This window comes from Chrysemys picta, chromosome 8, assembly GCF_011386835.1.
Source record: "Chrysemys picta bellii isolate R12L10 chromosome 8, ASM1138683v2, whole genome shotgun sequence".
Taxonomy (NCBI): domain Eukaryota; kingdom Metazoa; phylum Chordata; order Testudines; family Emydidae; genus Chrysemys; species Chrysemys picta.
This window is the reverse complement of record NC_088798.1, coordinates 63,054,737-63,078,363: the sequence shown is the minus strand read 5'-3', so window position 1 is coordinate 63,078,363 and position 23,627 is coordinate 63,054,737. Positions and strand designations below refer to the sequence as shown.

Sequence of the window (23,627 nt, the reverse complement as noted above, 5' to 3'; positions counted from 1 at the left end):
CCAGTGGGCGTGGGAGAGCATGCTGCTAGCTGCCTTTTCTCTCACCACATCATGTCAGATTGATGGTGAAGAGGGTGCCCGAAGAACTCATTTTCCAAAACAAGAATTGCTTCAAAATCCCTTTTTTTAAAAGTATCAGGGGGTAGCCGTGTTAGTCTGTATCTACAAAAACAACAAGGAGTCTGGTGGCACCTTAAAGACTAACAAATTTATTTGGGCATAAGCTTTCGTGAGTAAAAACCTCACTTCTTTGGATGCATCCGAAGCTTATGCCCAAATAAATCTGTTAGTCTTTAAGGTGCCACCAGACTCCTTGTTGTTTTTTAAAAGTGTCTGTTTGATTTACAGAATTTTTTTTCAATCTCATCCCTTTTGATTTACTGAGATCCAAGGCCTGTATTATTAAACTCACTCACCTAAGACCAATGTATATGCCAGGGGAAAGATTTCAAAGGCACAAAGGAAAGTTAGGGAGTTGGGCATCTAACTGCCATGTGTACCTCTGAAAATCTCTCCTAAAATATGACATTGCCTGAAAAACCCTATGTGATGTTTCAAAACTTCATGTGATCAGTTACAGTTAGTCAAGCTACACATAGCAAACTGTGCATCTGTGGGTGAGAGAGAATGGAAGGGACTTTAAAAACAGCCACAATACTAAACCAGACTTCCTTCCAGATGCTGCCTCAAACGCTATTCTTGGAGATGGGACAGTTACTAGCATTGCTGCTGCTACAACTAAAACCCCCTTTTAATCCTCCAAATCTGTTGTACATTTCTAAAGCAACCTTTAACAAATCTATTAAACTCTTGATGCCTTTTTGTTCACAAAACTGCCCCTTTCTAGATCCCTCCTACTGATCTGGGCCTATGTTTGTGTGCACGGAGGCCATGCCACATCTGCCTGCCATATCTCAGAGGTAGACATAGTTACAGCTGCAAGGGAAACTCCTGGAACTGCACACACCCGGGCTTTTCATTTGGAGAACTCTGCGTTCACATCTGTTATTTTAAAAGATCTTCAGAGAACTAGCATTACATTTTTCAAAGCAGTTGTCCTCCTTTTTGAATTTGCTTTGAAAGCAGTTAAGAGTGGGTTCTTAAAGGCTCCGCACAGTACTAGGGAAACTAAAACTGCATTTAATTGAGAATTTCAGGTTAACAAGGACTATAGCTAGGCCTGGCGTATGGTGTGTGCCTGTAATTGTACTACATCTGATCAGTCCCAAAATAAATAGCAATGGAAAATCTCTGGCTGCATTTTAATATCAAATATTGGAAATTTTATGAGAAAAGAATGAAAGAACTAAATGTTCACAGCTTGGCTAAGAGCAACTAAGGGAAGGGAATCATTATCCACAAGCAGGGCTTGGTAAAAACTCGCCCGAGGACTGAGTTTGCTAGCCAGGATGAAAAACAGCTATGCTGCTATGTTCACCAAGGCAGGGGTGTCAAAATCATTCTGGGGAGAGAGACAAAATCCCTTTTTAATTATGGTCTCTGGGCCATGTAAAAATGCATGACCTCATATGTTCTCAACCCACAGCAGATCAACCGTGGAGGTCAGTGGGAGATTTGGGAGTCTGGCCTATAAACTAACTTTTTAGTTATTCTCATTATTTATGTGTTCAGTCCCTTAGAGGCATATTCTGCATCAACTGGAGAAAAATTCTGCTCTCCATTAGGTGCCTTGCTATTTCTGCCCTTTGTTGTTCTTGCTTTCTCATCCTCCTTTCTCTTTGTCTCCCTCTTCCCTGGCTTTAGGTTGCTCCTCCTTCCTTCCCAGTGTTTCTTTCCCTGTAATATCTTCCAATTTGGGGTCACTGCCCATTCCACTGCTAAATTAAACAAAGATATAGTTAATACTAGTGTCTAAAGTCTCATTAGTTTGCAGAGTTAACACTAGAATGAGATTAATAGTAGGCAGAGAAGATCACATCTCTGAGACAGTGTTTCAAGCTCTCTGCAGACACAGACAGTCCTGTACAAGTAACATTGGGTTTGTAGTTGGAAGATTTTCTTCAGAACCCTGAAAGCAAGAAACTTTATTTTTAATAATGAAAGCTGAGATTCTGCTGATCCTGAATATGCTATGTGAGCTACAAACAGTCTGTGCAACCTGTAGTTTGTATGTTTGATACTTCTGCACTAAAGCCACAACCCCAGCAATGTAAAGAAATAAACCAGTTGTGTGCTTATCGTGATGTAGTGTATTTAATTGCAGTGTGTTATCAATCAGCTTCCTATTTAATACTTCTTCCATCTCCCTTGCTTTTAGTTTATTTGTATTTTGCTAGTACCTGGGAGACCCAGTCATGGCCCCCAAAATAATAGGTGCTTGATAAACACAGAACAAAAAGACTGACTCTGCCCCAAAGAGCTTACAGTCTACCCTCTTGCTCTGCTTAGCTCTGCCCTACTTCTTGTTCATTGTGTATCTCTTCCTACATTTGATTTTCAGGGTCTTCTCTTTTCTTTCTTCTTATTCTGCAAGGTCTTCTCCCCTGTCTGCCCTATTTTCTCTCTCACACCTCTCCCTACTTAAACTCCATGTTGAAAGCCTGATCCAAAGACTCTAAGGGCTTGGCTACACTTGCGAGTTAATGCACAATAAAGGAGCCCCGTGCGCACTAGCTCACTACCCGTCCACACTGGCAAGGCACGTAGAGCGCTATGATGCCACGGCTACAGCGCTGCTGGTACTCCACCTCAGCGAGTGGAATAACGTTTCCTGCACCCCCGCTGGAGCACTGCAGCGCCAGTGTGGACGACCTGTCCTGTTAATGCGCTCTGATCGGCCTCCAGAAGTGTCCCACGATGCCTGTTCTAGCCACTTTGGTCATCACTTTGAACTCTACTGCCCTGCCCTCAGGTGACCAACCGTCAGACCCGCCCTTTAAATTCTCTGGGAATTTTGAAAATTCCCTTCCTGTTTGCTCAGCAAGGCGTGGAGTGCTCTCAGCGCATCTTTCCTCGTGACCATGCCTCCACGCGTCAGGTGATCCCCAGTATGGAGCAATGGCGAGGTGCTGGACCTCATCAGTGTTTGGGGGGAGGAAGATGTCCAGTCCCAGCTGAGCTCCAGCCATAGGAATTACGATACCTTCGGGTAGATATCAAGGGACATGATGGAAAGGGGACATGACTGGGACGCACTGCTGTGCAGGGTTAAAGTGAAGGAGCTGCGGAATGCCTATCGCAAAGCCCACAAGGCAAACAACCGCTCCGGTGCTACCCCGTGACCTGCCATTTCTACAAAGAGCTGGACGCGATACTTGGGGGTGACCCCACTTCCACTCCTAGTACCACCATGGACACTTCAGAGCCCAGTTCAACAAGGCAGGAGGAGGAGGAAAGCAGGAGCGAGGAGGAGGAGGAGGAGGAGGAAGACACCCCAGAATCCCTAGATGCATGCAGCCAGGAGCTGTTCTCAAGCCAGGAGGAAGGTAGCCAGTCGCGGCGGCCGGTGCTTGGGGAAGGCCAAACACCAGAGGAGGTTCCCAGTAAGTGGCTTTTATTTTGGGAAAGAAGTTATTTGGTGCAGGCTCTTGGGGTGAGGAGGATTAGGGCTGCATGCATGCCTAGCTAGGGCGTTGATGTGCTCTCTCACATTGTGGTAATCGGCCTCAGTGATCTCTTCAAAGGTCTCATCCAGAACTTGGGCAATGCGCTTGCGCAGGTTTCTCGGGAGAGTCACTGTGGTCCTTGTCCCAGTAAGGCTAACTTGTCCGCGCCACTGTGCCATGAGGGGTGGGGAGACCATTGCTGCACACAGGCAAGCTGCATATGGGCCAGGGCGGAAGCCACATTGCAGTAGAAGACCTCCCTTGCTTCCCAGGTCACCCTCAGCAGCGAGATATCTTCCAGGACAAACTCCTGTGGAAAATGTGGGGATGGTGTTCAGTATAGGGGCCCCCTGCCACTGTTGTCTCTCCCCAAAGCACAGAAACCCAGAGGACAGTACAGCCATGAAACAATCAGTCACTCTTTACCCTGTGCTTACTCACCATTTTGGGGCTCCTGTGGGTTTATGTGCGTTCGCTTTGGGACGGGCAAATTATGCTATTGTGTAGACTGTGCTTGCCCTTAAGTATGGGGGAATCATTCCTCTATCTGGTGTGAACAACGCTGCCTTGTCTTTTGCCTTTACAGATGCAACCTTGAGATCTCACCCATCCGTGTTATCACTGGCCGAAAGACTCCAAAGAATCAGAAAGAGGCCACGTAGAAGCAAGGAAGATATGCTGCATGAAGTAATGCAGCATTCAAGTAATGAAAATCAAAAAGTGCAGGAGTGGCGGGAGAGTGAAAGGAGGATCCACCAACAGAACGAGGAGCACTGGCACAAAAGCGCGGTGCTCCAGCAGAATAGCACAGATCAGCTGATAAGCATAATGGAGCGCTAAGCAGACTCTATCCAGGTGCTCATAACCATGCAGGCGGAGCACTACCGCATCCTGCCCCCCCTTGCAGCCCTTGTCCCAAAACTCTTTTTCTTGTGCCCTCCAACCCACTTTCCCCAATATCTGGGTTCTTATCGCCACCAGCTGCCTCCAACACCTGTAGCTTCACCACCCAGCCCTGAAAACTACGACCCTTACCCACTGCACTCAACCCCCATCACCATGCAGTATAGCCATCCTGAAGTGCAGCACTCATTGCCCAGCACTCCAGACAGGACATACGCAAATCTGTGATTGTACCGTTCCCCACCTCACCCCCTTGCCCTTTCTGTTTCCCAAACAGTTGTTTTTCTTTTCAATAAATGGATTTTTTGGCTTTGAAAACATTATTTATTATTGCATAAAGTAAAAGATACCTTAGCCCGGGAAAGAAACAGGCCCTGCAAGTCAGCATAGCAAACACAGATTCCTACTAACATTGGAACCACTGCACTTCACTCCTGTGCAGGGCACCAGACATTACTGCTGGCTTTCAGCCTCAGATTGCTCCCTCAAGGCATCCCTAATCCTTGCAGCCCCGTGCTGGGCCCTTCTAACAGCCCTGCTCTCTGGCTGTTCAAATTCAGCCTCCAGGTATTGAACCTCTGAGTTCCATGTCTGAGTGAATTTTTCACCCTTCCCTTCACAAAATGTTATGGAGGGTACAGCACGCAGGGATGCTGTCATCGGCCAAGTCCAGCTTCCCATACAGAGAGTGCCAGCAGCCCTTTAAACGGTCAAAAGCACACTCCACAGTCATTCGGCACCGGCTCAGCCTGTAGTTGAACCGTTCCTGGCTGCTGTCCAGGCTCCCTGTGTAGGGTTTCATGAGCCACGGCATTAAAGAGTAAGTGGGGTCTCCAAGGATCACAATGGGCATTTCAACTTCCCCTACGGTGATCTGGTCTGGGGAAAAAAGTCCCAGCTTGCAGCTTCCTGAACAGGCTAGTGTTCCAAAAGATGTGTGCGTCATGCACCTTTCCGGGCCAGCCTGCGTTAATGTCAATGAAATGCCCACGGTGATCCACAAGCGCTTGGAGAACCATAGAGAAATACCCCTTCCGATTAACGTACTCGGAGGCTAGGTGGGCTGGTGCCAGAATTGGAATATGTGTGCCATCTATCGCCCCTCCGCAGTTAGGGAAACCCATTTGTGCAAAGCCATCCACAATGTCCTGCTGTACGGGGAGATTTTGGCAAACCAGTAAAGTGCCTGAAACCACTATGGCTTATTGTTAAAAGCAGCCTATTCAGCAGTCTCAGCTTGACCAAGGCAGGAGGGGAGGGGGGGTTGGGGTGCCACAGAAAGGACAGCATGACCCCGCATCCTTCCTGATAAGAATTGAGTTGAAGTTGCTGATACATGCATTTTTAAAGAGCAGGATGTGCCCCAGGAATGTCTATTGGGGTCTCAAGGCTGCAAACTCTGGAAAAACCCACACCTGGTTAATCAATAATCAGAAGGAACCTCTTGCTTGACCATTGAAACTGCTTACTTAACAAGTTTTCTTTAAGGGACATGTCATTCTATTACTAATGTATAAATAAGGGGGGAAAGTTTGAGGTAGTTGGACTCTTTTGGGACTCTCCCTCTGGATACATCTTGTGGTCCCCACCGGCAGACGGAAGATTTGGCCACCGGCATCCTGCCGCTGTGTCACTCAAGAGCCACACTCAGCTTTGGTAATTATCAAGGGTTGGGGGTGTTTTAGTAATCTGTTGCGGATGTGTGTAAGTGCTTGAGACGAAGTAAAGCTTAGCTTTAAGTGAAAGCATTCTTGTGTTGTCCTGTTTGTGCCAGCCATCTATCAGTCGGACGGCCGTGTCTCCCCTGATTTATTTCCTGACACCACCTCGCACAGAGTAAAAGTTACCAAGAGCTTTGGGTTGAAAGAACCCCTGGTAACCCTGCACATTACCTAGAGTCATGGTTCTTCTGAGCAGGATGCAATTAATGGCCCTGAAAACTTGCATCAACACGATTCCAACGGTCTACTTTCCCACTCCAAACTGGTTAGCGACCGATCGGTAGCTGTCTGGAATTGCCAGTTTCCAGATTGCAATAGCCACCTACTTCTCCACCATCAAGGCAGCTCTCAATCTTGTGTCCTTGCGCCGCAGGGTGGGGGCGAGCTCCTCACACAGACCCATGAAAGTGGCTTTTCTCATCCGAAAGGAAAGTTCTGCAGCCACTGCTCGTCATCCCAGACTTGCATGATGATGTGATCCCACCACTCAGTGCTTGTTTCCCAAGCCCAAAAGTGACGTTCCATGGGGGTGGGCATGTCTGTGAATGCCACAAGCAAACTCGTGTTGTATGTATCAGAGGGGTAGCCGTGTTAGTCTGAATCTGTAAAAAGCAACAGAGGGTCCTGTGGCACCTTTGAGACTAACAGAAGTACTGGGAGCATAAGCTTTCGTGGGTAAGAACCTCACTTCTTCAGATGCACGTCATCTTGCATCTGAAGAAGTGAGGTTCTTACCCACGAAAGCTTATGCTCCCAGTACTTCTGTTAGTCTCAAAGGTGCCACAGGACCCTCTCGTGTTGTATGTGTTACTCGAGTCAATATCATTGGAGCCCTCACTGTCACTTTCGATCATAAGGAATAACTCGACTGCCAAACAGGACGTGCTGGCGAGACTCGTCAGCATACTCCTCAGCAGTTCAGGCTCCATTCCTGCAGACCAAAAGAGAAGACAGAGTGCACAGTACAAATAACGTTGAAAGATGGCGCCAAATGTGGACGGAAGCACAGGGAATACTGGAATGCAAACCAATGCATCACGGGGCGTTGGGACAGGACCCAGAGTGCCCTGCACCCCCCATCCCCTTCCCACAAGCCACAGTGCCAGAATGGGAAAAGGTGCTCTGTGGGATAGCTTTCCATAATGCACCACTCCCAATGCCACTGCAAGTGCTGCAAATGTGGCCACGCCAGCGCACAAGCAGCTGTCAGTGTGGACAGACTGCAGCGTTTTCCCTACTCTGCTCTCAGAAGGCGGGTTTAACTCACAGCGCTCTACATCTTCAAGTGTAGCCATGCCCTAGGTCTTGTCTACACATGAAGTTGTTTCTGATTAACTCCATGTGTGGACACTTATTCCAAAGTGAGTTAATCTAAACAAGAACAAGGCACTCTTAAGGCTGGTCTACACTGGGGGCGGGAGGAAGGGAGAATCGATCTAAGATATGCAACTTCAGCTACGCGAATACGGCGGGTATTGAAGACGTACCCTTATTCTGGAGTAAGAGTGTCTACAGATGGAATTAATCAGGAACAACTCTGAGTGTAAAAAAGCACTTGGTTCTAAACCCCTCTGTGCAGGGAGTTATCTTTATTAATATCCTTGGAACTGCCTAGGTTACTTGTGGGTGTTATAGACAACACTCGTTCTCTTCTACTTATAGTGTCATCCACCATATGTAGGACTTGAAGAAATGTTTATGACACAGCCAGAGAATTAAACTGAAATTACACTGGTCTACAATTTTTGAGAAGTAGTCTGCTTCAGAGATAAAATGTGCTATTTATTATGTATTTTGATGTGCTGAATTCAAATATGACAATTAAAACAACTGATTGGCTGTTTCTAAGATATGTACGTTTTTACATTTTATGTGTATGTATATTGTGTAGATAGTAGAGTTTTAATCATAAATTGTAAACCTAGGTCTTTTCATGTGTTTATGGTTGCTTTACATGATAATATTTCACCTGTCCTGTTTATGTAACACTTTAAAAATCAGCAAAAGGGTTATATAAATAAAATTTATTATGAAACAAAAAGCAAAAAACTATTATGTACATAGTTTAGTCCTATTCAGTGTCTACTTGGCGCTTCTTGGCTTGTCTCTTGTATTCATTAAATGGAGCATCTCTTGTCACTGTCCAGCAATAGTCTGCAAGCATTGATGGGCTCCATTTGCCCTGATAGCGTTTCTCCATTGTTGCAATGTCCTGGTGAAATCACTCGCCGTGCTCGTTGCTCACTGCTCTGCAGTTCGGTGGAAAAAAATCTAGATGAGAGTGCAAAAAATGTATCTTTAGTGACATGTTGCAACCAAGGCTTTTGTATGCCTTGAGGAGGTTTTCCACCAACAACCTGTAGTTGTCTGCCCTGTTGTTTCAGAGAAAATTTATTGCCACTAACTGGAAGGCTTTCCATTCCGTCTTTTCCTTGCCACGCAGTGCATGGTCAAATGCATCATCTCAAAGAAGTTCACGAATCTGAGGACCAACAAAGACACCTTCCTTTATCTTAGCTTCACTTAACCTTGGAAATTTATTTTGTCAATGGCCTTGACAAAGTTCTTCATCAGACCCAGCTTGATGTGTAAGGGTGGTAACAAAATCTTCCTTAATTCAACAAGTGGTGGATGCTGAACACTTTTCCTCCCAGGCTCCAATGACTGTCGGAGTGGCCAATCTTTCTTGATGTAGTGGGAATCTCTTGCACGACTATCCCATTCGCAGAGAAAACAGCAGTACTTTGTGTATCCAGTCTGCAGACCAAGCAAGAGAGCAACAACCTTCAAATCGCCACAAAGCTGCCACTGATGTTGGTCATAGTTTATGCACCTCAAAAGTTGTTTCATGTGGTCATAGGTTTCCTTCATATGGACTGCATGACCAACTGGAATTGATGGCAAAACATTGCCATTATGCAGTAAAACAGCTTTAAGACTCGTCTTCGATGAATCAATGAACAGTCTCCACTCGTCTGGATCGTGAACGATGTTGAGGGCTGCCATCACACCATCGATGTTGTTGCAGGCTACAAGATCACCTTCCATGAAGAAGAATGGGACAAGATCCTTTTGACGGTCACGGAACATGGAAACCCTAACATCACCTGCCAGGAGATTCCACTGCTGTAGTGTGGAGCCCAACAGCTCTGCCTTACTCTTGGGGGGGTAGTTCCAAATCCCTGACAAGGTCATTCAGTTCACCTTGTGTTATGAAGTGTGGTTCAGAGGAGGAGGATGGGAAAAAATGTGGGTCCTGTGACATTGATGGTTCAGGACCAGAAGTTTCATCCTCTTCCTCATTTAACTCAAGTGAGAATGATTCTGGTGCATCAGGAAGCAGTCCTTCTCTGTGGGGTACTGGGCGTATAGCTGATGGAATGTTTGGATAATGCACAGTCCACTTTTTCTTCTTTGACACACCTTTCCCAACTGGAGGCACCATGCAGAAGTAACAATTGCTGGTATGATCTGTTGGCTCTCTCCAAATCATTGGCACTGCAGAAGGCATAGATTTCCTTTTCCTGTTTAACCACTGGCGAAGATTTGTTGCACAAGTGTTGCAGCATATGTGTGGGGCCCACCTCTTGTCCTGATCTCCAATTTTGCAGCCAAAATAAAGGTGATAGGCTTTCTTAACCATAGTGGTTATACTGCGCTTTTGTGATGCAAAAGTCACTTCACCACAAACATAGCAGAAGTAATCTGCACTGTTCACACAAGTACGAGGCATCTCTGCTCACTTTGGCTAAACAGAAATATGTCCCTTTGCAAAATCAGACACTGACAAATAAGAGCACGATACTGTATGATTTCTAGAGCTGATATAGGGCAATTTGTTCAGCAGAGTGATGTAAGCTTCGTTATGATTGCATCATCCATGACTTCTAGGAATAACATGATGCAATTCATATCATGTATGACGCAATACCAGCTTCAGAATGCATCATTCATTGTTTTGCCTAAAAAGCAAGTACTGTCCAAACCCAGTCATAGATTTATTCATAGATCCAGTCAAAGATGTATTTTAGTCATTTCTGGTTTAAATTGAGATCCCTTCCCTTTATAACTCACTTATCCTGCTCCATTCCCAAGTCAAGGGTCGTATATACTGACCCAATAGCATATCTTGAAAACTAGAGCCAATCAACAATTTTAAGCATCATTTTCATTCTCAGTGACCCAGAATTAGTAAAGTTTGACTACATTTATTTCAGAAGCATTTTGGCTATAGATCAGTGTTATCAAAGGAATACGCCTGGGTGATAATCTGATTATTATTAAGTTGTTGCTGCTCAACCTTTCTTAATGGGTCTATGTTTTATGGTTTCTGATTAGAGACTTACAAACACTATCACAATATAACTAACAATGTGATCAGTTTTGAAACTCCCAAACACCTCTGGCTGCTAGAAAGGGAAGAGCATTTTCCTCTACCTTTCTACCCAAATCCTCTTGACTGTTGTAGAAGGGGATGGGATATCTGATACTTTACCAGCATCTATTTTTAGGTCCTCGTCCTGGGTGAATAGCTCCATTCCTGCCCATGAAATTTCCCAAGAAACAGTGTAGTAAAACTGGCTTTAAAGCCTGAGTCTGCATGACTGCTCCCCACAGGCCTCCCAGAAACAGCAGCAAAAGCTGACAGGACCCTGGTCCAAGGTTTTCACTGGATCACTTTGGGAAAGCTCTGAACAGCAGAAGAGACACTGGAGTGGCTGGCAGTGACTGTGGAAGACTACATTGCATTGTCTTGCACTCAGAGCACATTTGGAAGGCTACCTTTGCAAGTATTCAAGTTAGAAAGTATTTCAGATGAAGTTCTTCTTCAAATGATTGTTCCTGTGTATTCCACGGTAGGGGTGCATGCTCGCCATGTGCACCGGTGCCGGAAGTTTTTCCCTTAGCAGTACCCATACTGGGGGAGCACCGCGGTGACCCCTGGAGTGGCGTCTGTATATCGCACTATAAGGGGAGCCGCAGGCTCCTCCCACCCTCAGTTTCTTCTTGCCACCAGTCAGGTAGTCAGAACTTTATGCTCCAGCTCTGCTGTAGCCCTTCTTCTCGACCTTAGTGGTACCGTTTGTGGATCATCCTTCAGTTGTTAGAGTGGGCTCAGGGCATGCCCCGTGCCCCAGGCTTCAAGTCGTGCAACTCTTGTCACCGTTCTATGCCCAGAAGCGACCCTCACGCTGAGTGTCTTCGCTGCCTGGCTGAGACTCACATTAGCGACCGTTGCAAGATCTGCAGGTCGTTCAAGCCAAGGACCAAGAAGGAGAGAGACTTTAGACTTCGAACTCTCCTGATGGAGTTGGCGCTAGCCCCAAAGCCGGTACGCAGATCGGACTCAGTGCCGGTCACCGTGTTGTCGGTATGTAGTGAGGCCCCTTCGACCAGTCGACGCCGCTCTCCCTCCAAAAAGCAAGGGAAGGGCCCGGCCTCACAACGCCGCCGTGATAAGGATAAGCGGGAGGCTGGTCCCATAGTGAGCAGCCCTCGGTCCCCCTCCGGGCTCAAGAGCTCCGACTCGCGTGGCGCGGAGCAGCCCGGTACCGTCGGCCCAAGCATCCCCACCGGTACGGATGCCGTCGACGTCGGAGGCGGTGCAGGCTGCGAAGGACATTATGTCTCTGCCCGTCCCGAGCTTGCAAACGGGTACGGGCCCTAGGTCGCGAGGCAAGCCTCCTTTGGGTGTCCACCAGACCTCTCCGGACAGCTGCAGTTCCCACACCGAGGATTGCTCCCCGCACCACTCAGCGCGCAGCGGCCGCTCTTCTGATAGCTCCCGGCCACCCTCGAGGCTCGGACGGCCTGGCCGGCAGCCGTTCGGACGGGAGTCGCGGGGACCCTCTACGCCACCTGCCAGCGAGCGTAGGCACCAAGATAGGCACCGGGAACGCTCACCTGCGAGGCGTGGGTACCGGAGCCACTCTCTATGGGACAGATGTCAGCGTTCCCGTTCCAGCGCCCGCTCCACTAGACATCACGCTAGAGGCTCCCCACGGGGCACCTCGGCGTCAGGGCACTGGGCTTCGCATCGCCATCACGGGTACCGAAGCAGTTTGTCGCGTGGGTACTGCTCCTCGATGTTGAGATCCCGGTCCCGAGGGAGACGACGTCACAGACACCGCTCCTACCGCTCCTGGGGCACCAAGCGTTCTTTGGCGACCTCGGCCTCGGAACCCATCCACGGTACGCACCGTTCCACCGGGACACATACTGCCATTGCACACTCAGCCAACCCAAAGGCAGGGGACCCCGTGGCAAGGACAGTGGTGCCAGTGGGCACCATGGCCATCGGTGCCAGCCCAAACGGAGGCCTGTTCGGTCGCCGGAGCATCCTAGGCTCCATCGGCCTCCTCCGGCCGCCCATGGGACAAGTCGACGGGTCACAAGTCGGCGGACCCACACCAGGACTCTGATCTCAGTTTCGACACCGACCGAGGCGCCTGGCTCCATGCGGGCCCTCTCCCCGGCACCAGACGACACCATAGCGGTGCCTCCACCATCGGTCCCGCAGGAGGACTTCAAGGCACACCAGGACCTGCTAAAGTGGGTGGCATCCAACCTCCAGCTGCAGGCCGAGGAGATGGAGGGTCCGTCTGATTCCCTCTTTAACGTCCTGTCTCCCTCGGCACCGGGCCGCGTGGCCCTGCCTCTGCACCAAGGTATTGCCAACAATTCGAACTCACTGTGGCAAACTCCCGATCCTTGGCCCCAATCTCGAAGAAGGCTGAGAGGAAATACTTTGTGCCAGCGAAGGACCATGAATATCTTTATTCCCACCCGGCACCCAACTCGCTCGTAGTGGAATCGGTAAATCACAGAGAGCGTCAGGGCCAGCCTGCGCCCACCCCCAAAAACAGACACCAGGAGACTGGACTCCTTTAGCAGAAAATTTTATTCATTGGCTAGTTTCCAGCTTCGGGTAGCCAGCCACCAGGCCCTACTAAGCAGGTACTACTTCAACCTGTGGGAGTCTCTGCCTAAATTTGAGCCCCTCCTCCCGGACCAGGACAGGAAGGACTTCAAGGCTCTGGTGGAAGAGGGGGTGGCGGCAGCTAAAGCGGACCTGCAAGCGGCGTCCGATGCTGCTGACATGGCGGCCTGCTCGAATGCTTCCGCGATCGCCATGCACAGGGCATCGTGGCTCCTCTTGTCTGGGCTGTCGACGGAGGCCCAATCTCTGATGCAGGACCTCCTATTCGATGGCAAGGCGCTCTTTGCGGACCAGACGGACGTCAGGCTGCATGCAATGAAGGATTCCTGCACCACCTTGCAGACCTTGGGCCTCTATGTCCCTCCGGCTAAGGACAAGGACAAATTGCTTCTGGCGGCTCAACTTGCGAGGAGCAGATTTGACCCCCGTACAAAAGACCCAGAGACAAGAAGCGTCGGTCTCAGTAGCAGTCCTGCTCTGCCCTGCAGCCTGGACCCTCTAAGGGCAAGAGGCAGGGAAAGAGGCTGTTTTGACTATTGGCAGGGGGGCACCAGGCCTGTTGCCAGGGAGACCCCCCAATTAATAAAGTTTGTGTTCTGCAACCGATTGTCTGCCTTCCTCAGGGCGTGGTGCCGCATAACTTCGGACCAGTGGGTCCTCAGTACCATTTCTAAGGGCTATGTGTTGCAGTTCACCTCACCCCCGCCAAATCACCCGCCCTCCATGATGGCCCCGGGGGATCCGGACCATGTCCGCCTCCTGCGTCAGGAGGTGGACCGGCTGCTTCACCTGGGGGCGGAGGAAAGGGTACCAGTTCAGTTCCAGAGCAAAGGGTTCTACTCCCGATACTTCCTGATCCCGAAGGCGAAAGGGGGTCTCAGGCCCATTCTGGACCTGCGCGACCTGAACAGGTTCCTAACCCATTCCAAGTTCCGCATGGTTTCCCTGGCTTCTATTATCCCCTCCCTGGACCCGGGGGACTGGTACACGGCCCTGGACCTTCAGGACGCATATTTTCATGTCCATATTTTCGAGGGGCACAGACGCTTCCTCCAATTCATGGTAGGGATGGACCACTACCAATTTGCACTCCTCCCCTTTAGCCTATTCACAGCTCCCAGAGTTTTCACGAAAGGCATGTCCGTGCTGGCGGCCTACCTCAGGCGGGAGGGGGTACAAATCTTCCCTTACCTGGACGACTGGCTTCTCAAGAGGGAGTTGCGTTTCAAAGTGGAGTCCCACGTGGAGCTGCTCCTGTTGACATGCGTCAATCTAGGCCTGAATGAGACCAAATCAACATTAGTGCCCATTCAGCGCATAGAGTTCATTGGAGCCCTGCTAGACTCCTCCAGGGCTACAGCCTCTCTCCCCCTGGACAAGTTCGAGATCCTAAGGGATCTCATCGCCTCAGTCACGGCCTTCCTGGTGACCACGGCGAGGGCGTGTCTTTGGATTCTAGGGCACATGGTGGCGTGCACTTATGTGGTCCGCCATGTCAGACTCCATATGAGGCCCCTCCAGATATGGCTGGCCTCCCAATTCTCCCATGCTCGGGACGGTCTGGACAAGGTTCTCACGGTTCCATCCCCGATACTGGGTTCCCTTCTATGGTGGTCCTGCCCGAGCAATATGCTGCAAGGGGTTCCTTTCAGGGAGGCCAACCCGTCCATAGCCCTGATGTCCGATGCTTCAGACCTCGGCTGGGGAGCCCACACGGGGGACATGCAAACCCAGGGAACGTGGTCAACCCCGGACTTGTCCCTTCACATAAATGTCAAGGAGCTCAGGACAGTACGATTGGTGTGCATAGCTTTCTTTACGCACCTCCGCGGCAGGGTGGTCAGAGTCCTCACGGACAACACCGCCGCCATGTACTATATCAACAGGCAAGGCGGGACTCGCTCCCTAGCCCTCTACGGGAAGGCCTGAACGTATGGGAGTTCTGCATAGCCCACGATATCTCCCTGAGGGTGGTTCACCTCCCGGGTGTCTGCAATACACAAGCGGACCGCCTCAGCGGGGTCTTCTCCCCCCAGTACGAGTGGTCGCTCCACTCGGAGGTCGCTCACCGGCTCTTCCAAGAGTGGGGAGCTCCTCAGATCGACCTGTTTGCAACCCGACAGAACTGGCGTTGCCCCCGGTTCTGCTCCAGGGGAGGGGTGGGGGAAGGCGTGATCTCTGACGCATTCCTCCTGAGCTGGTCAAGCCAGCTTCTCTATGCCATTCCCCCTCATCGCCAAGGTCCTTCAGAAGGTGAAAACAGACCAGGCAAAAGTCATACTCATAGCCCTGGTGTGGGCCCGCCAGCACTGGTACGGGCCCCTCCTACATCTCTTAGCGGCCCTCCCCCTCCCCCCCCCGAGGGCGCTACCACTCTGCCCGGACCTCCTCTCCCAGGACAGGGGGCGCCTCCTCCATCCCAATCTGGCCGCTCTCCACCTGACAGTGTGGCTGCTCCTTGGCTGAATGAGGAGGAGAACAGGTGTTCGGAGCAGGTAAGGCGAGTCCTCCTGGAAAGCAGGAAGCCGTTCACGTGTCGGACGTACGTGGCGAAGTGGTCCAGGTTCGCCAGGTGGGCGAGTGAGCGGGGAGTGTCCCCCTCCGCTGCACCTCTCCAATTTATCCTGGACTACCTCTTATTCCTTAGGGCCCAGGGACTGGCACCTGCCTCAGTCAAGGTGCACCTGGCGGCCATATCGGCCTTTCACCCGCCGGTGCAAGGCCACTCGGTCTTCTCCCACTCGCTGACCTCCCAGTTCCTGAAGGGTCTTGACCATTTGTTCCCATACGCTAGGCCCCCCGTGCCGCAATGGGACATCAACCTGGTCTTGTCCCGTCTCACTGGGCCCTCCTTTGAACCCCTGGCCACATGTTCCTGGTCGCACCTCTCATGGAAGGTGGCCTTCCTCGTGGTGATCATGTTGGCCTGACGTGTCTTGGAGCTCAGGGCCTTAACCTCAGAACCCCCCTATATGGTTTTCCATAGGGATAAAGTCCAGCTCCGCCCACACCCGGCATTCCTCCTGAAGGTGGTCTCTGCCTTCCATATGGAGCAGAGCATCTTTCTTCCCGTGTTCTGTCCTAAGCCCTACTCCTCTAACGAGGAACGCCGCCTCCACATGCTCGATGTGCGTATGGAGTTGGTGTTTTATCTGGATCGGACTAAGCCGTTCCGGAAATCCTCTCAGCTCTTTATTGCCTCGGCCAAGCGGGCAAAGGGGCAGCCTATCTCAACCCAGCGGCTTTCCCACTGGATCACATCATGCATACGCACGTGCTATGATCTGGTAGGCTGCTTCCTGAAGAGAGAAAGGACTTCTTCCCCTGCACCACCCTCTTCTCTCAGATTAGCAGATTCAGATGGCAATGAGCTGGATCATCAGTGCTAGTGCCTGAGCTAGGCACTGCAGGGGCTGACACGTTGGCAACAAGATGATTATCCCACCACCAGTCATCAGGACACACTCTATGAGGGCTCAGGCCTCATCAGCTGCCTACATCGCCCATGTCCCCATCCAGGACATTTGTAGGGCGGCCACTTGGGCCTCAGTTCACACATTTACTTCGCATTACGCGATCGTCTCCCAGTCTAGGGATGACGCTGGGTTCGGCAGGGCGGTACTTCGTCCCGAACCATCGTGAACTTCTACCCACCTCCAACAGATATTGCTTGGAATCACCTACTGTGGAATACACAGGAGCAATCGCTCCAAGAAGAAAGGACAGTTACCTGTTCCGTAACTGGCGTTCTTCGAGATGTGTTGCTCCTGTCTATTCCACACCCCACCCTCCTTCTCCTCTGTCGGAGTTGTCCAGCAAGAAGGAACTGAGGGTAGGGGGAGCCCGTGGCTCCCCTTATAGTGCAATATACAGGCACCACTCCAGGGGTTGCCGTGGTGCTCCCCCAGTACGGGTACTGCTAAGGGAAAAACTTCCGGCACCGGTGCACGTGGTGAGCACGCACACCTACTGTGGAATAGACAGGAGCAACACATCTCAAAGAACGCCAGTTACGGAACAGGTAACTGTCCTATTCTGTTGAAATTGTTGGCAGGTAAAAGCTGACAAGGCTTTTCAAATCCTGTTCCTTAATATATTAAGGGGTGTAATAACAAGAAAATTCTTTAGGGTGATATAAGGGATTTATGTAAGAAACAGAAATGATTTGAGAACTACACAAATGACCATGGCAGCAGAAATTTACCAAAATGTAACAATAAATGAGAAAAATCAAGCACCCAGCAGGGATGGAGAAGAAGAAATGTAATCGAGAGGGATATCAACTGCACTTCAAGCAGGCATGGCTGCACCAGGGGGAGAGGGTAAAATGAGGCCCTGCCATGGTAACCCCTCCCCATCACCTCTGGACCTAGAGTTGGGGGGGGGGCTACTCATTGTCTCCTTCCCCTCAGCCATATGGGATTGGGAAAGAAATGGCAGGGAGGAGCCAGCCAGAGCCTGAAGCTGGCACAGCAGCTACACAAAGGGACCATGGTTCAAGCAGGGACCAATGGACAGTGCTGTCATCAGACTGATTTCTGCCATTTTCATGCTGAACATTCTCGCCCTGTGCCAACGGGCTTTTGCTTCAATCGCTCCCTCACAATCTGCAGCCCTGTCTTTTCCTATATTTCCATCTAGCTAATCCCGTCACAATATAACCGCAGGGAAAGGATTTAAATAATAAACACCCACCAATTACAAAACTAACATGATGTTTGCTACCATCTCATTGTTCACTCAATGTACTTACCTTTTCCTCCAGACTCCACCCTTTGTCTTGTCTATTTAAATTGTAAGCTCTTTGGGGGCAGGAAATGTCTTATTCTCTATGTGTGCGTACAGTTCCTAGCACAATGGGGTCCTCTTCATGGTTGCCCCCTAGATATTACAGTGATAAACATGATAAATAAGGGCAAAAAGCAATATAAACACCTGTACTTCAGCCTCAGAGTAGTGCAGGCAAGCAATAAGAGCCAGCAATCTAAATCAATATGTCCAAAACACCACAGAGCAGCCAGCAATCAAGACAGAAACTCAATTCCCCAGAATAGCCACATGGTTATAGAACACCACAAACTCTGTAGCCATAGTACATAGTGCAAGTAGAAATCATCCCATGCCTGTTGCTGAAAGGTGTTTCCATCATTACTCTGCAAAAATATGCACCGAGGCCAAAATTTTCAAATGTGAATGAATGCTTAAAGTTAGGCACTTAAATTCATACTTAGGCACCTGAATAAATGTCCTGATTTTCTTAAGTGCTGAGCTCCCACAACTCCCCTGGATTTTAGTTTTTGTGCTTAACTTTTAGGCACCATTGTTTATCCAGTCTTGTTTTAAGGCTTCTGAGCTGCCCACCTCTGCATTCTTCATCTGAGGGAGTCCACACTTGTGGACCTTATTTGATGTCCCACTTTGTTATGTAGCCAACGCACGAGACATATGAGGGGTGTGAACACCTGCTGTACTTGGCCCTTTCCCTTCCCATTACCCTGCTTGCTCTAAATGGTAACAATCGTCTTGTTGCCAACGTGTCAGCCCCTGCAGTGCCTAGCTCAGGCACTTGCACTGATGATCCAGCTCATTGCCATCTGAATCTGCCAATCTGAGGCCTTGTCTACACTACGAGAGTAGTTCGATTTTACTTGCATCGAATTTTTGTAATCGATATTGCAAAGTCGAACGTGTGTGTCCACACTAAGGACAGTAATTCGACTTTGTGCGTCCACACTAACGGTGATAGCGTCGACATTCGAAGCGGTGCACTGTGGTCAGCTATCCCACAGTTCCCGCAGTCCCCTCTGCCCATTGGAATTCTGGGTGTAGCCGGCAATGCCTTCTGGGTAACAAAATGAGTCGAGGGTGCTTTTGGGAAACTGTCGTCATCCGTCCATCACTCCCGCCCTCCCTCCCTGAAAGCGCCGGCGGGAAAACAGTTCGCGTGCTTTTCCAGTCATTGACAGCGCGGACGCCACTGTACTCCGAGCATGGAGCCCGCTGCGACCATCGCTGCAGTTGTGGCCGCTCTCAACGTCTCGCAGCTTATCATAAAGGTTTCCCTGAGGCAGATGCAGAAAAGTCAGGCGAGGAGGCTACGGCACCGCGGTGATGTCCTGAAGTCTGAGAGTAGCACAGACCTGTCAGAAAGCAGGCGACCCAGCGCCGAGGACATCACAGTGGCAATGGGTCATGTTGATGCCGTGGAACGGCAATTCTGGGCACGGGAAACAAGCACTGAGTGGTGGGACCGCATAGTGCTGCAGGTCTGGGATGAATCCCAGTGGCTGCGAAACTGTCGCATGCGGAAGGGAACTTTCCTGGAACTTTGTGAGTTGCTGTCCCCTGCCCTGAAGCGCAGTGACACCCGGTTGCGAGCTGCACTGAGTGTACAGAAGCGAGTGGCCATAGCCCTCTGGAAGCTTGCAACGCCAGACAGCTACCGGTCAGTCGCGAACCAGTTTAGGGTGGGCAAATCTACCGTGGGGGTTGTTGTGATGCAAGTAGCGAAGGCAATCGTTGATGTACTGCTGCCAAAGGTAGTGACCCTGGGAAACGTGGAGGCGATCATAGATGGCTTCGCAGCGATGGGATTCCCAAACTGCGGTGGGGCCATAGATGGAACTCACATCCCTATCCTGGCACCGGACCACCAGGCCACCCAGTACATTAACCGAAAGGGATACTTTTCCATGGTGCTGCAAGCACTGGTGGACCACAGGGGACGTTTTACCAACATCTACATGGGATGGCCGGGCAAGGTTCATGACGCTCGTGTTTTCAGGAACTCTGGTCTGTTTAGACGGCTGCAACAAGGTATTTACTTCCCGGACCACAAAATAACTGTTGGGGATGTGGAGATGCCTATAGTCATCCTCGGGGACCCAGCCTACCCGCTAATGCCCTGGCTCATGAAGCCCTATACTGGCGCCCTGGACACTGAAAAAGAACTCTTCAACTACCGGCTGAGCAAGTGCAGAATGGTGGTGGAGTGTGCTTTTGGCCGTCTCAAGGGGAGATGGAGAAGCTTACTGACTCGCTGTGATCTCAGCGAAACCAATATCCCCATTGTTATAGCAGCTTGCTGTGTGCTCCACAATCTCTGTGAGAGCAAGGGGGAGACCTTTATGGCGGGGTGGGAGGTTGAGGAAAATAGCCTGGCTGGTGATTACTCACAGCCAGACAGCCGGGCGATTAGAAGAGACCAGCGGGAAGCGCTGTGCATCCGGGAGGCTTTGAAAGCAAAGTTCCTGAGTGAGCAGGGTAACCTGTGACTTTATAGTTTGTGTACTGAGAAGCTAAACCTGCCCCCGTTTCTTTACCCAGGTAATGTTGACTATCCTATCCAGTTACATACCCCCTTCACCCCCCCTCCAACACACGTGTCGAAATAAAAATAGTTCTACTTTGTTAAAGCACACCGTTTTCTTTAATACTGTTTTCGCGGGAATTTTTTAAAACTGGGACACAGACTGTGGTGCGGGGCGGGTGTAGTGTTGTGACGCGAATGCAGCTTCTAAACTCAAGGATTGACAGGCTCCGCTGCGGTGGGATGCTTGTTTCAATGGAGCCTGTCAACCCTCCTGATCGGGACTGTGTGTATGGGGGGTCTATTTGACTTTGTGGCAGGGGGAGGACGGTTACAGATCCCATGCTGTGTGGCTCTGTGATCCTGCCTAAGGACCGGCGCTTAAGATCTGTAACTGCCCTCCCCCGCCACAAAGTCACAGAGCAACCCCCCCCCCCAACATTACATCAAAACAACCTCCCAGACTAACCGGGGCAACTAGTCACTGCAGAACTGCACTGTGTATGTGCCCTGCTGCTGTGCCTGCCCCCGACTATGTACCCTGCCAAAGGAGACTGTCCTGTCCAATTACCAACCCCCTTTCCCCTCCTCCTCCAAAAGAACATGATTGAAACAGTAGTTAACAGAAACGAATTTTTTATTATCAACTACACATGGCATTGGGAGGTGAAACTTGGACGGGGGCTTGTGTCAGGCGGGAAGGAAAGAACTTTTCAAATTTTGGGAAATGAGAGCCTTCTGCTACTAGAGCTCTCTGCAGGGGTGGAGTGAGACTTAGCAGGGACTCTGCCGCCTCTCCTTCTTTGCACTTTGGGTGAGGTGGGTATGGGACTTGGTGGCGGGGGAGGGCGGTTAGAGATGGACTGCAGCGGGGCTCTGTCCTCCTGCCTCCGTTCCTGCAGAACATCCACAAGGCGCCGGAGCGTGTCCGTTTGCTCCCTCAGTAGTCCAAGCAGCGTTTGAGTCGCCTGCTGGTCTTCCTGCCGCCACCTCTCCTCCCGATCCATGTTGGCTTGGTGCATTCGGGTCAAGTTCTCCCGCCACTGGGTCTGCTGTGCTGCCTGGGCTTGGGAAGAGGCCATAAGCTCAGAGAACATGTCCTCCCGTGTCCTCTTCTTCCTACGCCTAATCCGCGCTAGCCTCTGGGAGTGTGATTCCAGGCTAGGTTGTGAGACAGTCGCAGACGGGGCTGTGGAAATGGGAAAAAGGGAGTGAATTCCTCAGAAAGATAAATGTAGTTGTGAACAAAGAACATAGTCTTTCTCTGTGAACAAGACCATGCACAGCACCTTTCACATGCGCACTCAGCACAAGGTCGAATTCTCGGCCTTCGCATTCAGTGCCTGGGGTCTTGAACAGCACATTTGAGAAGCGAGGCAGCACAACGGAATTTCTGTTGCAGGCAGACATGGTAAGCCATACACTTGTGGCAGTTTAAAACTTTTATATTACCACTGGCCTCATTTCACATTTAAATCAATGTCAGTCCCTGCTGCCAGCAATCCGGCAAGCGGGAACTCTGCCCCTGTCCCACCCCCTCGCGGCTGTCCCCGGGAATGATCCCTTTCGGCTGCCCCTCTCCCGCCTCCACCGCGTGGCTCCAAACCAGCGGTTACAGTTCTGTAAAGGAACGGGAAAGCAGTCCCAACACTAACATTCCCCTACCTAATTAAAAGCAGGTCACCATGGCCGACATCACCCTGATGAGGATCTCCGAGAGCGACAAAGAGAGAATGCTCCGGGAAAGCCTCCAAAGACCAGGGCCGTATGCCGCCCTGCTGTGCAGAGCAATGATCCCCGAGTACTTGATAATCTCGTGGCGCGGCAACGTGTCGTACTTCGGAGGACCCAATAAGGCCGCTCTCCCCAAGAACCTCATGCAACGGCTTTCAAGTTACCTCCAGGAGAGCTTCATCGAGATGTCCCAGGAGGATTACTGCTCTATCCCCGGACACATAGACCGCATTTTACTGTAGCTGCAGTAGCAGGGAATAAACAGTAGAGCGGCTTGTGCAGGACAATCACTGAAAACCGGACATTGCTAGATTTCTTTTCAAAACTTGCACTGCCCCTTACTAAACCGTTAAGCGCCTAGGGCACACTAATCATGAACAACCCATTCTTTTAATTGTTAATATTCCTGTTTTGTTAAAAATAAATGTTTAGATGTTTACAACACTTACTGGCTGATCCTTCACCAGATTCTGTGTCCGGGGTAACGGCTGGGGACGCTTCGTAGGGGATCTCTGTAAGGGTGATGAAGAGATCCTGGCTGTCGGGGAAATCAGCGTTGTGAGAGCTGCCGACTGCCTCGCCCTCCTCATCTCCTTCCTCTTCTTCCCCGTCCCCTAACATGTCCGAGGAACCGGCCGTGGACAGTATCCCATCCTCAGAGTCCACGGTCACTGGTGGGGTAGTGGTGGCGGCAGCACCGAGGATGGAATGCAGTGCCTCGTAGAAACGGGATGTCTGGGGATGGGATCCGGAGCGTCCGTTTGCCTCTTTGGTCTTCTGGTAGCCTTGTCTCAGCTCCTTGATTTTCACGCGGCACTGCGTTGCATCCCGGCTGTATCCTCTCTCTGCCATGTCTTTAGAGATCTTCTCGTAGATCTTTGCATTCCTTCTTTTGGATCGCAGCTCGGAAAGCACGGACTCATCGCCCCACACAGCGATGAGATCCAAGACTTCACGATCAGTCCATGCTGGGGCTCTCTTTCTATTCCCAGACTGCACGGCCATCACTGCTGGAGAGCTCTGCATCGTTGCCAGTGCTGCTGTGCTCGCCACGATGTCCAGACAGGAAATGAGATTCAAACTGGCCAGACAGGAAAAGGAATTCAAATTCAAATTTTCCCGGGGCTTTTCCTGTGTGTCTGGTCAGAGCATCCGAGCTCGCACTGCTGTCCAGAGCGTCAACAGAGTGGTGCACTGTGGGATAGCTCCCGGAGCTATTAGCGTCGATTTCCATCCACACCTAGCCTAATTCGACATGGCCATGTCGAATTTAGCGCTACTCCCCTCGTCGGGGAGGAGTACAGAAGTCGAATTAAAGAGACCTCTATGTCGAACTAAATAGCATCGCAGTGTGGACGGGTGCAGGGTTAATTCGATTTAACGGCGCTAACTTCGACATAAATGCCTAGTGTAGACCAGGCCTGAGAGAAGAGGGTGGTGCAGGGGAAGAAGTC

General features: G+C 50.5%; 1 protein-coding gene across 1 annotated transcript; it reads right to left on the bottom strand.

Annotated features, from left to right (window-relative positions):
- Positions 1–20,990: 20,990 nt before the first annotated feature.
- Positions 20,991–23,577, bottom strand: LOC135973097 (uncharacterized). Its single transcript, XM_065554637.1, has 2 exons — positions 22,623–23,577; positions 20,991–21,628 (listed from the first exon to the last, which is right to left on the bottom strand). Exons 1-2 carry the CDS (start codon positions 23,197–23,199, stop codon positions 21,153–21,155), a joined length of 1,053 nt encoding a protein of 350 aa, XP_065410709.1. The 5' UTR covers positions 23,200–23,577; the 3' UTR covers positions 20,991–21,152.
- Positions 23,578–23,627: the final 50 nt, after the last annotated feature.